Raw genomic sequence first — 13,546 nt, 5'->3', positions numbered from 1 at the left:
AGACATGGACTGTTGGAGCAAGTCTGGAGGTTGGCCACAAAGATGATCAGAGAGCTGGAACACCTCTCCTATGAAGAAAGGCTGAGAGTTTGCCTTGTTCGTTGTTGAAAAGGGAAGGTTCCAGGGAGACCTTTTTATAGCCTTCCACTACCTGAGGGGGAACCTACAAAAAAGCTGGAGAGGCACTGTTTATCGGGGAGTGTAGTGATAGGACAAGGGGTAATGGGTTTAAACGAAAAGAGAGTATATTTAGATTAGATATTAGGCAGAAATTCTTCACTGTGGGGGTATAACAGGTTGCCCAGAGAAACTGTGGATGCCCCCTCCCTTGCAGTGTTCAAGGCCAGGTTGAATGGGGCTTTGAGCAACCCTGTGGAGGTTATCCCTGCCCATGGCAGGGGCTTGGAAATAGATGGTCTCTAAGGCCGCTTCCAACTCAAACCATTTTGTGATTCTATGATATTACAACCACTTCTGTTGAGATGAACCCCTCCTTTGTATGGTGGAAGACAAAAAGGAACATGAAAGTCCTTTAAGGATTTAATCAGGCCATTAATCCATGTCTCATTCTGATGCTGTGCCAGATAGGTTACATATAACTTGATGCAAAGCAGCTTTTTTCCAGTGATGTTGCAATGGAAAAAGTCAGCAAATTTGTTTGGGGTGCCAGGCTGAGCAGTAAAAAGCAGGTAAAAACATTGCATCTATATATATAAGAATCTGATGATTCCTAAATGATCCTTCTATTTAGTTCATGCTTGGAAACATGAATGGGACTTAGGATTCTGTGGTAGAATCCATTCAGAGTGCTGCTGCTGGTAAAGCCAGTGAAAAGATTCACGGGTACAGTTTGTCTCAGCATCTCAACAGCAATTACAGCAACTGGGAGTACATGACAGGAAACATATAGCTGTGTTTCCTTCCCTTTGCCCCCAACCTCTTTTGCTGCCATTCTCAGTTTAGATGTCCTTTCTGTTCCACTACATCATTGGTATTTTAAACACCATTTGTATGTCAGATACTTGGTTACTTTGCATTTGCCTGCATATATCACTGCTGTTGTACAGTACATGTATGCACATTTTTTTCCAAGCTGTTGATGCTTTTATAGTCTTACTGAGCTGAGGTCATACTGGAGCCTAGAGTAAGCTTCTGTTGACCTATCAAACCTGTCCCCTTCCTCCTGTCTCTATTAAACTATTTCCAGAGGTATGGCTTATCTTTTCCTATTTTTCTTCATTTTCAAAATGATCTAAGTGCAATTCATGTCTAACTCCTGGGCACTTAGTAAGTGTAGGAAGAATTCTTAGCTTCTTCCTCCTCCAAAGGAAAATGGCTTCCCAGGTTTTATTTAGGAATAGGAAGAGATGTACTCAAAGTTTCAGGAACTCCCTGAAGTCTTGAGCACTTAATTCGCTGCATGTGTGGAGCTGAAAAGTAAAAAAAATATCTGACCCCTGAATACCAGTTGATGCCTCTCATTTGCTAAGGTAAATATAAAGTGATTGGGACTCTGGCTAGAGTTTTATTCTAGAAGTGCACACAAAGGAAACATTGGTACAACTGGACAATTGTAAGGAAAGCTGATATTTTTTTAAAAAAAGCCTTCATCTTGGGAATTCTTGTCTCACATGACCTCTAATTTAGATCAATAATTCTACTTACCACCTGCAGTGACCGTGCCAAATTTCAAGGCAGTTAGATAAGCATGGGGATTATATAGCACTTAGAAGAAATTGACCTTTAAATAGAAGACTTTTCAGAAAGTTGTGAAATGACCTATTCATCACTGTCCAAGCTGAGAGAGAATACAAGGTGGAGATGAATATGGCTTGAGACATAAATGTAGATTGAAACAACTGCTCTGAGAGGTGTGAATTGCCCCATTCATTTCAGAAAGAATCTTCTCATCCTCTCTCTTCCTTGACAGAAATGAAGCACATCTGTCCTTAGCTCTTTAACCCAGCTTTCTGTGTTCTTAGAACATCTCAACTTCCACTGTGGAGTACTCTCTATGCTACAGGGGGAGAGTGGGTAGAGCAAGGATGAATTCACATATCCACAGAGACTGTCAAGTCTCAGTAAAAGGGATTGAAGGTAGACTGCTCTTGAGTGGTACACAGCTTCTGTGATCCAACTCTCACATTTGGGTGAGAGGAAGGAATTACAGAAAGCAGTCCCAGACATCTTGAGAGGGGAAATGTTTTTCAGTTCCATCTATGGGGAAATTAGTAAAATGCTGCAAGGATCACTGGGTTGTAGGATATTCACAGGGAAGAAGAATATAGGCCTACAGGGTATTTTCTACTTGTTTTGCTACTGGAGGTGTTACCCCATTCACATCTGTGGACCTCTTCCTGCTATGGTCTTTTTTTTTTCCTGCCCCCATCATCTTCCTACAGCTCCTCCCAGCATCTTATTCCCTCTTTCTCTTCCCACTGCTGACATTTGCACATCTACTATGTTTGCTTTACAGAAAAGGAAGTGTTAGTACATTTTATATCTTTGTCTTTATTTAGGTGACAACGAAGCAGAGCGCTGACAAAAGCAAATCGCCTATGAATGTCTTCCTTTTTTCGGTATGTGCCAAGAGTCAAATTTAAAATGACCCTACCTGGGTGGAGGTCAGGTTCAATGGCTACTACAGAGGCCCCTGAGACTCCTAGCTCATGTGAGAAGTGACAGACTACAGAGCTCTCTGGTTTTTATGTTTCCAGTCGAAACCTCTGGTTTGTGAGTTAGATGCATATCTATCCACGAGAACCAACTTTTAATTGTCACTCCATTCTCCCCCACCCTCCCTTCCACTTTTACCTTTGCTTCCTCTGGAACAGAACAGTACCAGATGCAATGTGGGTTATTTTGTATGTGTGCATGTATACATATGTAAGGGTATATAGGCATACATATGCCAATCCACACATATATACTGCACACATGTAATTTAAGATGGATCAGTGCAAAAGCTGGTATGATGCCAGTTCTAAAAGAAGTTGCTTTGGGAAAGGGACTTAATTTGTCCTTCTTCAGACTACTCCAGAAGTTGAATATTAATCCTACCCTGCATCTCAGTAATGTAGATGCATTTTAAGACAGTGCAGCTAAATGCGTAATACAAGGTACTTTGGGAAAGTAGCATGCAAATGTGAGAGTGTGTGGGGTTGTATGAGGAAGGGGAATAGCAGATGTGCCATCAGCCTTTAAAGTGAAGCAGCTCATGTAATGAACACATAAATTCATTCTGATTAGTGCTTCTGCAGCTATAGCTACATTATCGTAGACTTAAAATCAGAAGCGCTAAGGCTGGAAGCAATTCAGAGTGGAACTTCTATTCCTAGCACTTAAATTTTAAAGCCCTTATTCTTGACTGTTCACCACAGCTGCAGGTTGCCTGGGTAAGTGTGAGGGGAAAAAGAGTGAGCAGGAAGGAAGCATAGAGGAACCTGATCCTCAGTTAATGAGATCATTGCTAAATTGTTCCCACCTAGGTAACAGAAGAGGAGGGCACCTGAAGGTAAAAGTGTGCTGTAAAATGTTTAATTTGCCCGATGAAGAGCACTGTTAAATTCACGCTTGTGGAGACACACCCAGTCTCTGTAAATCTCCTTCTCTCCAGCACCACCCCCTCCCCGTGTTTCTTTATTGAAACTAAGAGCCTTGCAAACTGAAGTCACTGTTAGAGGAACAAGTGGCTGGTTGTTTATGCATCAGCATGATGGGTATCTGAAGTTTGAAAGATCATTGACTTCAAAGTGGTTCAGCTGACGAAGTTTGTTTTTCCCATTCAACTACCTCGCCATCAGTGCATGGATGGTTGAGGTGTGTGGGCATCAGCTACTAAACTGTCAGAGTTTGCCTTAAAATGCTTTGGTTTAAAGTGCTATTAGTTTTATGTTGATTTCTATGTGTGTGACTAAGAGAGATTCAAAATCTCTCAACAGCCTGATTGTTTTCCACTGGGTAAGCTAATGTGTATTTTCTGTGGGGTTTTTTTCCTCACCATTTTGTAAACCTCTAACCATTTTCATACATAAGTGTGAAGTTCAAGATCCTTCCTGAAAAGGAACTTGTTGTCTGGTTTTTTTCTGTTTTTCTTCTTGATGTGTGTGGGGTTTTTTTTTAGTTTTTGGGTTTTTTTATGATGATGACCTATATAACTAGCTGCAGGGCTGCTGAAATCAAGGGAGATCTTTTCACTGTTTGTTTTTTTTTTTTTTTTAATGAGCCTTTTGACCTCACCATTGTTCGTTCTTTACTCTCCCTGAGAAGTTAAAAGAAGAAAGGCAACTAAAACAATATAGCTTTCCATTTTCCTCAGTAGACTTATATTGATGTGTGTTTACCTAGCTGATTTTCAGTTAATTTGCACTTCTTTGTCATAACTATAGACTTGAGATTCCTTTTGCTTGCTTGGGCAAAGGAATAAATTTCCAATGTGTGTAGACTGAATGTACATTATCTGAATCCAAAAAGACCTAGTTCTGGACTTTACTACTCAGGAGCAATAGGAAACGCGTTTCACAATATGGTTGTTTCACCTTTTCTGGTATGCTATTCTTTAAAAATCCTATATGGGTTTAAAACAGCATGCAAAGCTTCATAAAGGAATACAAATGTCCATTCATCTCTAGCACAAATTCGGCACACATAAATGAAGCTTTATTAGTAGTTCTATTAAGCTGGTAACAATATTTAAAGTATGCAGAAAATTAAAACAAGTGTAAAGGTGGATTTGTGGTATGTACAAATATTTGGATTGTACTTTATGTAGCTACCACTTCAAATCTACTATAGGTGACATTTTTTAAAGTAGTTGACTTATCCCTCAGCAAAACATGTCAGTACGATCATGTTGATCCCAGAGATTTCAAGGGTCTGTTGTGGTTTGCAGAGTGATTAATCAGTAACCAAGAGGAGACTAATTAGACACTAACACAGAGATGCTTTCAGACTATTGAGTAAATACTGTGGTATTAATTTGAAAAGTCTCATTGTATATTTACTGTACACCAAGGGATAATGATCCATTATTTGGATTTTCCAAAGAAACTTTTTTCTATTACTTTTATTTTGTGCAATGTTTTCCATGGATGCTACTGTAAGAACCTGTGTTACCGAGTTAACTATATTTAAAGAAATGATTAGTGGCAAAGGGAGAAAATACTGTAGATAATTAGAAGTAACAGACTATTGATGGAACAGTCCAATGTAAAAACCATAATGCAAACTTGAGTCGTGCTGAAAACACAAGAACGCTATTGTTGACTTTAGAAAGAACAGAGGTTTTTGTGATTGATGGCATGTAAATAACTATTACTAATCCTAGATGTTGCTGTTCCATCTGCATTTGGTAGCTGTCCAAATTACTTTTCTAAATTAATTGCTATAAGCTTCCTATGGAGAAGAGCAGTATTTTGCTTCAGTAGTTGTTCTAAACTTGGTGTGGAATTGGATGGGTTTATCCATTAAAGAAACATGGATGCCTTTCTACAAAGGATGTAGTAATGATTGAAGGTTTCCGAGGAAACATGGAAAATGGGACATATGCAAAGAATGCACACAAAGTGGATTTGTTCATTCTTTAGAGGTCTTTATTTCAATGAAATAAAGGCAGAATGAAATTGAAAGGCAGAATATCTGCTAAAAAAGAAACAAAGTTTTCACTAATAATTAACAGGGAGAGGAACTTAGTACATTTTAACAGAAATTATGTTTATAACTCATTACAGTCATTTCATCTAACTTGTGCAAGTGAAGCAGCTGCTTTCTTTTTTTTCCAATTAATGATCCATCCCCCTTTTTATAATTAGAATTTGTTAGAAAGCAGAAGGGAATTTAGGTATTTCTTTTTAAGAAGCAAAACTACCCTTGTGGTTTGTTTAAAGAAATACGGCATAAGTCCTTTTTATTTGATATTAAATTTTTGGGCTTTTAGATATTCTTTCTTGTGTTGTAATGTTTTATTGATTAATTTGCTGAGTGTATAGTTTAGATTTATCATTTTTCATTTAACGGTGCCTGCTAGATTTTCAAATTGAGGAAGAATATATTAAGTTGTATTTCTTCCAATGATATAACATTTCAATTAGTTCAGCTCACGCTACATTTTCTGTTCTTGTAAAAAGTTTAGGCATGAAGTACCTTTCAGGTTAAATGTTCCAGAATCTGATGCCTCATTTCAATACTGGAACTTCAGTAGCTTATGTGATTCTATCTGTAGCAGATGGAGTGCTTTAGAGTGAAAAGGGACTATTCTGGAAATATGGGAAGCTGTAGTATGAATCACGTGGTTGAGGTCTCTTGCAGACATGGAGTATCATTGAGGGGCCATGCACAGGTAAAGATTCCCTTGTACCTGTCATGCTTCAGAGTCCAGATGCTGTACAGTCTTGGATAGTTTTTTACTAGCTTAAATTTGGAAGATGGACTATTTAGCCTTGTATGTGTTTCCATCAATGGTTTTATTTATGAATATAATTTTTTTTTCCCCCACTGAAAGACAGCAGATGACGTGGTAAATAATTCAGTTAACAAAAGGAAATTATATCCTAAGTAGGATATTTAAAAAAGACAATATCAAAGCACAAAAAATGATTCTTTTAAAACAAGTGTTAAGGGGAAGAGAATTGACCAGGCCTTGTAAATTACCACTGATTAAATTCTCTCCTGAAAATTTAAAAAAAAAAAAAAGTATTTTACTTCTCTTGACAGATTTTGTTGAAGGTCTTTGCTTAATACTTCGGAGTGCTGAGCTTGATACTAATTGATGCTTAGTAACCTAAATGTCAGTTCTTTGCTATAATGAAAGTTTATAGTATTTATTTGTGGAAGTGCTATTAAAATAATATTTAGATGGAGGGAATGTTATATATAGAGAGAGAAAGAGAGGATAGGAAAAAAAATACTCTAGATTTGTGAAGTTGACATCATGGAGGGAAATTTGGGCTTTTTTTACCCATGCTTTACTGTTTTAAAGTTTTATAAAATATTTCTCCTTTAATGCTGTACAAAAGATATTCCAATATATAAAATGCAATTGAATGAACCAAAGAGTTTCATGCTGTTGCTTTCAAAATCTGAGTAACAGACCTTTACTGGCAGTCGTAATGTCCTGTTTTGTTTTTAAACAGTTTGCTTAAAAATATGCTCTGAACAGCCTCTTTTTATCACAAACAAAGGAAGCTATTCTACATCAGATTTAGGTCAAAAGTTTCAATTTCAAGAGACAATGCTGTCTGTCTCCTTTAAGGGTGATAGAATATGGGATCTTCCATCTTTGAGAGTATAAAGGTTTTAGAAATTTTGTCCAGCCACTAATATTTAAATTAATAAGTAAGACTAAGACAAACAAGTCCATTCAAACAAGTGTTTTATAAAACAGAATGTCACTTGTTTTCTACAAAAATTGTGGGTTTTTTTTGACTTGCATAGCTGGGAGAAATCTAAGCAGGAGTTAAAATTTCAGGAATTCATACACCAAATAGAAATTTTGCAAAACAGGCACTCATTTCACTGTGTATTGAGTCACTCTTAATAATATTGTTGAAGAAAAATGTCTGTCTTGAAAGTTACTCAGATTTGCCATGTCATTGGGAATTAGCATACTGATTATGCAGATATAGATAATTGACAGTCCAGCGAAAAAGACATAATTTTCAAACTATCCTTTAAAAAACCCCAACGAACTCTTGGATTTAAACCTAGGAGAGTATTTATAAACTCTTTTAAAAAGAAATACAAGGAACATAACGTAGCAGGGCTTATTGCTGTTAGATCAATGGAATGAAGATGCAAATACAAAGAATTACAGTAATTTCTTAGTTATGGTCTTCAGCGCCAAGGTTGTGATGCTGAGTCCAAGAGTCCTCTTGTAGATGTGCTGCCTTTTGTTAGAAGTGAGATAGTTGTGGAGGTTGACGTGTTAGAAAGAATAGTAGTTGAAGACAGCTTTTAATTTATAAAAAGGGACTCAGTGGGCCATGAATTAGGAAGCTTCTTGGGAGTGAAGTGGCTGAATTGCTAGCAAATAATTGGCAGAGGTTTGTGTAAATAGCACCTATAACTGATGGAAAACATTTTTTTTGTGTGAATCGTGTTTACACTGTGCAGTAGATTGACTCCCCCACCCCCCCCCCCCCCCCCAACCTTAGAAATAGAAAGCTATAAATAACAAAAACATTTGGACTATGAAACTTGTTGCTAGACAGAGAGTACTGAAGGGAAATACAAATTACATTTTAGATTAAAATAATGTTTTCCTAATGGTTACGATCACTGAGGAGGGAAGGTGTCCTGGTTCTGGCCAGGCCAGAGTTAACCTCCCCAGTCAGCCAGCACAGGTGAGCTGAGTTAGCCCTGGCTGTTTTCCACACCAGCTGACGTCACTTCCCTATAAAAGCAGCTGGTTGGGAAAAGGCAGGGGTTGGTTGCCTCCAGGACAGTCTGACTGTGGCTGGGATATTGGGTTAGATCAGTGAGGTACTCTGTGTTGGCACTGGGTGTGAGTGTAACTGGCCATTACTGTTTTCACGGTGATTTTTGTCAGTAAACTGTCCTTATCCTGACCTATGGAGTCTCTGCCTGTTTCTCCTATGGGAGTGAGCGAGCAGTGTATAGTGCTCAGCTGCTGCTTGGGGCTGAACCACCACAGAGGGTTATCTGCTTCTCAATAGATACGCTACCTGTTTCATGCCGCCCCCCCCCCACCCTTTTCCTGTAATGTACTTCTAGGTATTGTCAGCAGTAGAGTGCTAAATTAGATGGGTCTTAGAGGTAGTCAAGAATGGCATTATCTTTATTGCTGACTATGTTTTTTTACCATACAGTAACTGTAGTATTAAATGAATTGTATAATTAAGCACTGAAATAATCCTTTATCTGTTTTCTTTAGAAGTGAATTTTCTTTTCACAGTCCATTTTGCACTTTGAAAATCTTTTATATTCTGATTTTTCTGTTTTATTGCTCCAGTTTCTACTAGTAGCATTTGTAAACTTCACATGTATTCAGCAGGAGTAAAGCTATTTCTGAGGAATAGCTGTGCAAAACTTGCTTATTTTCCTATTTATTTAGAGTGCAAAATGCATCGTGTATCAGGAATTCTTCCCTCAAAGGTTGGGGAAGGCATTCCTGCGCAGGGAGAAAGACGTTAATTGTGAAGCTTGGATCCATATTGATGCCATATACTTAATATAACCATAGCTTGTCACCCTTACTAGTTTTATTTCTTTAGACTGAAGGTTGAAATAAATTACTTTGCAGTCAATCTTGGCGTATGTATAAAAAATTTACAAAATTTGACTTTGTACTGACAGATGGATTTTTGTGCTTTTGGGCTTTGTCACTGTTACCTTCCAAGTTTCTCACAGAAGGGTGTAGGGGGGGAAGGTTGGTTGGTTTTTTTGCAGGGGTTTTTGTAGTTTGCTTTGGTTTTTTGCATAATGACATGCTAGAAATAAATTTGAATGGTACTGACGTTGTTCCAGGTGACGCTTGGGGAACTCTGAACTAGTGAACTACAGAACACTAATAATTTAGTGTCCCTTATCAAGGTTTCTATTAATTTCATTTAAATCACACCAAATTTCAGTGTTGAACATACCATGAAGTTGATCTTTCTCTTCTAATAATCTGGTAGACAAACCTCTGTGTTACTTACCTTCATGATATTTAAGGTACAATGTCTTAATAAGCTCACCTTTGATCCAGAATTCCAGTAAACACCATCTCTTCGTGACTGGTCTTGCTTCAGGAGTTTGTCTTCTTTGTGTATATAACTCTCCTGGGCAGACAAGGGAAGGAAAAGTATCAGTGAAAACAGGGGAAATAGGGTGGTACTGCTAGTTATGGAATTGAGTGTGTAGAAAGAAATTAACTGAGTGCTTTGTATGTGGCTATGGAGCTCAGTGTTCACTAGTGTAGTCAGTGTATATATGCTGTGCTGGATATCTGTAGGATAGGTTATGCAGTCATACAACAAATAAATATGTAATCAATGTTGTTATCTGACCAAAAAATGTGGCTGTTAATCCTGACATATGTTTTGGATGTAACGGAGGAAAGACTCTGTGGTGCTTTACATCAGCTTTTTGTGATCAGCGTTGTATGTTAGACTCTCACCGCATTTGTATCGATCTTTTTGTTGTTAAATTTGTACATAAAAGAAAACAAATGTGAAACACATTAGTGTAATTAAGGACTGGAGGAAACCCGTTGATCCTTATTTGCATCACTGCTGGATTGCTTCAGATGATCAGATAGAAATAGAAGTCATTTCAGCTATGTTCTTTCCCCTATGTCTTTGTGTTTTGCACTTCTGAAGAACACGTGTAGTACATTTTCATTATGTTATTCACTGCCTGGGAAGAAATCAGTGGGGAAGAGTATGGAAGCAGTGAGAGAGGGAGGAGACATGCTATGCATTTTTTGAACTCTGAAAGCACCAAGTTGAAGCCACATGCTTCTTATTTGCCCTTAGGTTTTTGGAAAAACCAACGATCGAATGGTTGCAGCTCTTTGAAGGTAGTGGGATTCCATATGGCCCGATCAATGATATACAGCAAGTATTCTCAGATCCTCAGGTTGGTTCTCACCAAGTCTTTTCTATACATTATTACATATGTTTTACAAATGCTGAGTAATGATCACTTTTCCTGCCACTCAGACATGGTTTTTTTGTCTACTTTAAAATGGGATTTGAGAGTTGTATGGTCAATTGAGTTTAAGTCAAAAATACGGCATAAGAAGAAATAAATAGAGATCGTTAAATGAATTGTATGCCTGCAGACACAGATTTTGCCATAATGCATTAAACCGTAGGTATTCCACATCATGAATGGAGCCTGGGTTTCAGAAATGACTGGTAAAATTGGGAAATAAACTGTAATGTATGATCTAATTGCATTTTGTCAGATAAATAGGCATTAAATACCTTTCTATCTACAAGTAGCCGATTTTCTGTATGGAGTATGGGTAACCAGAATCTGTACTGTTAAAGGGCCTGACACAGACCAAATCATATTGTCTTGAGTAGTGTAACAGTCTTTTGTGGCTAATTTTTTGTGTTATGAATCTCTTTTAATTTTTAATAATGAGAGTAACCAGAAAAGTGACTGACCATTGGGAAGGGAAAGCAGCCAGCTTTGTATGTGTCTGTCTACTGTCAAGAAGTGGTCAGGATTGTGAATACGACTGTAATCTTTGGGAAAGAACAGGCAAAACAACCGTAGGGGAAGGTGTTATATGTTTATTATACTTTTAGTGGTAAAACCAGTATTTGTTAAGCTGCTTCAAGGAAAGATTTTTTTTTTTCCCTACCCCCCTTAAATACACTTCTTCTTGAAGTGGTGTAGTATGAATGGGCCAAATATTTCACTTCATAACTCTCACAAGAATTAAGGTTGGGCTTAGAATAACATACGGCAAGAGTCTTTATTTTACTCAGAACGTGGTTAACGTGGCTGTACTTGGGGCAACATTGGAAAAATATTCTTTGGGTTTTTTATGCTGCTAATTTTAAGAAATTTGGTCCGCTTTTTCAGGGATAGCTTGTTACAATGTAGTATGTTGTGGAATGGCCATTTCCTTCCAAATTGTAAAGTGCTTAGTTTGGTTGTCTCGTTAGAATTCACCTAAATATTATTTATATATATATTGCAATGATACATATGTGTACATCTATTTCAGGTTATTACATATCCATAAAAGGTATCACAGTTCTTTGCAGTCAGATATTAGTGTATGGCAGGTAGTTCAAAACCTTTTCCCATAAAGGACAATGCTGATCTCCTCTATTATATTGATTTTTCTATTTTTTTTTTCTATTGGTTTTTCTTATTTTCTTGAAAATGTATTTCTGAGCCAAACACTTGGCTCACAATTAAGTGAGTTGGACACTCTGCTCTTGTTAGTATTGTAAATGAAATTTCAGTGTTTGTGGCAGTGCTGTATGTTATACATTTCATTCCTGGTGCTGCCTGCCCCATGAAGCATTTTCCCACAGTTATTGTTCTGTTCAAGGTGGTGGGAGATGCAAGGGGGGAAGAGACTGCAGTTCTTTCCTCCTCTTTGTTGAAATCTGGAAGAGTGTTGACATTTTAAGGTATTGCTATGATATCTACTTTATATCACTTATATAAAGGTGGGGTGGTGGTGTAATTTTATATATCTAAGAGGCCATCCAGCAAACCAGCAAATAAGAGAGTAGCATATTCAGCTTCTTAAAAGTTTGGGTAGAAATCAGAAAAAGAATCTTATTTTGATGGTGAAGACTTCAGACCTTCATTGCCCTGAATCCCTTATTCATAGGTTGGATTTAGAGACTTAGGGACAGTCCAAGCAAAGCTTTTTACCTTCATGTTTCTCCTGAACTCCAGTATAGATAGCTTGCATCTGGGATAAACACACATGCTTGTGTATAGCTTTGCTCTTTCATAAGCCAATCTAAAGTTTTGGTTTCTGAAATGTCAAAAAGCATGACAACTGTTCTGAGACTATGTATAAAACTCTAGGGAAGAAGTCAAGCAATGTCTTAGAATCCATAATTTAGATATCTTCTGCACTATGAAATCCCAGTTATAATAGAGAAAAACCAGCACCCCCAACCACCAATGTACCATAATCATAGTGAGGTTTTGCTCACGTGTAAAGTTCATCCCAGTCATTACATAGGAGATCTTTGTAATCATTCCTCACAGCGCTCCCATTGTAATATGGCGAGCTTTTTCATTTCTAGGAAAGATGTTGCTCAGCTTGCATTTAATAACTTTTCTTACTAGCATTGCGTAAGGATGAGTGCAGCATGATGTGTGGCAAATGAGTTTATTGTAATGCAATAATCTGTTTTTCATAGTCATTTCCTTTCAGGCATTGCAAAGACTCCAGAAAAATCTATCAAACCTGGTGATAATTCAGTACATATCAAACACTAATCTACCTCTAGCGGGTAATACCTGGGTTCTGCCAACCTCTTCCAGCTTGGGCATTAACAGCAGAATTCAATCTAAGCATAATTCCATTATTTAACTCCCCCTTATTGCCATTGCCTTCCTATTTTATCTATGGATTTTGATATCCATAATGCAACCATCATGGATTGCAAGTTCAGTCTTGCACTGTTAGTGAGCACTGTGTGGATGTCAGTGATGTCACGGCTTTGCTGCGTTCCCCTCAGCTGTTGGCAATGTCGCAAAGGGTGCACTGGGCTTGGTACCAGCCGAAGAGAGAAATCCTGTGAGGGGGCTGGAATAATGCGAGGGAGGAATGGAAGTGAGCCTGAGGAGATAGGGAAGACAAGTAAAGGAAATGACTGAAATGTTCTAATGGAACTTAATCAGCTACAGGTGGGTTGTGTTTTCAAATTTTATTTTATTTTAACTAAAAGGACCTCAGAACTCTGAAGGCCAAGAGTGGTTTGTATAAATTCTATAAACTGAGATAAAGCAACAGGACATTTTGTTAATATCATTAACAGCTTCAATCAAAATCCAAGTATGCTGCCAAAAGCCATGAAATTTTTTACTAAGTTGGAGTGCCAGGTGATACTGTTTT

General features: G+C 37.7%; 1 protein-coding gene across 1 annotated transcript in view; it reads left to right on the top strand.

Annotated features, from left to right (window-relative positions):
• SUGCT (succinyl-CoA:glutarate-CoA transferase) overlaps positions 1-13,546 on the top strand; it is a gene marked incomplete at both ends in the record, with an annotated part of 338,773 nt that overhangs the window by 133,833 nt on the left and 191,394 nt on the right. Inside the window, one exon of the mRNA XM_084279851.1 lies at positions 10,476-10,578. Coding sequence (XP_084135977.1) covers positions 10,476-10,578 — 103 coding nt within the window. The remainder of the gene's footprint in view (positions 1-10,475; positions 10,579-13,546) is intronic.

Source organism: Gallinula chloropus (assembly GCF_964237585.1).
Source record: "Gallinula chloropus genome assembly, chromosome: 2".
NCBI classification, from domain to species: Eukaryota; Metazoa; Chordata; class Aves; order Gruiformes; family Rallidae; genus Gallinula; species Gallinula chloropus.
The sequence above is the reverse complement of the archived record's forward strand: the minus strand, read 5'-3'. Positions and strand labels throughout refer to the sequence as shown.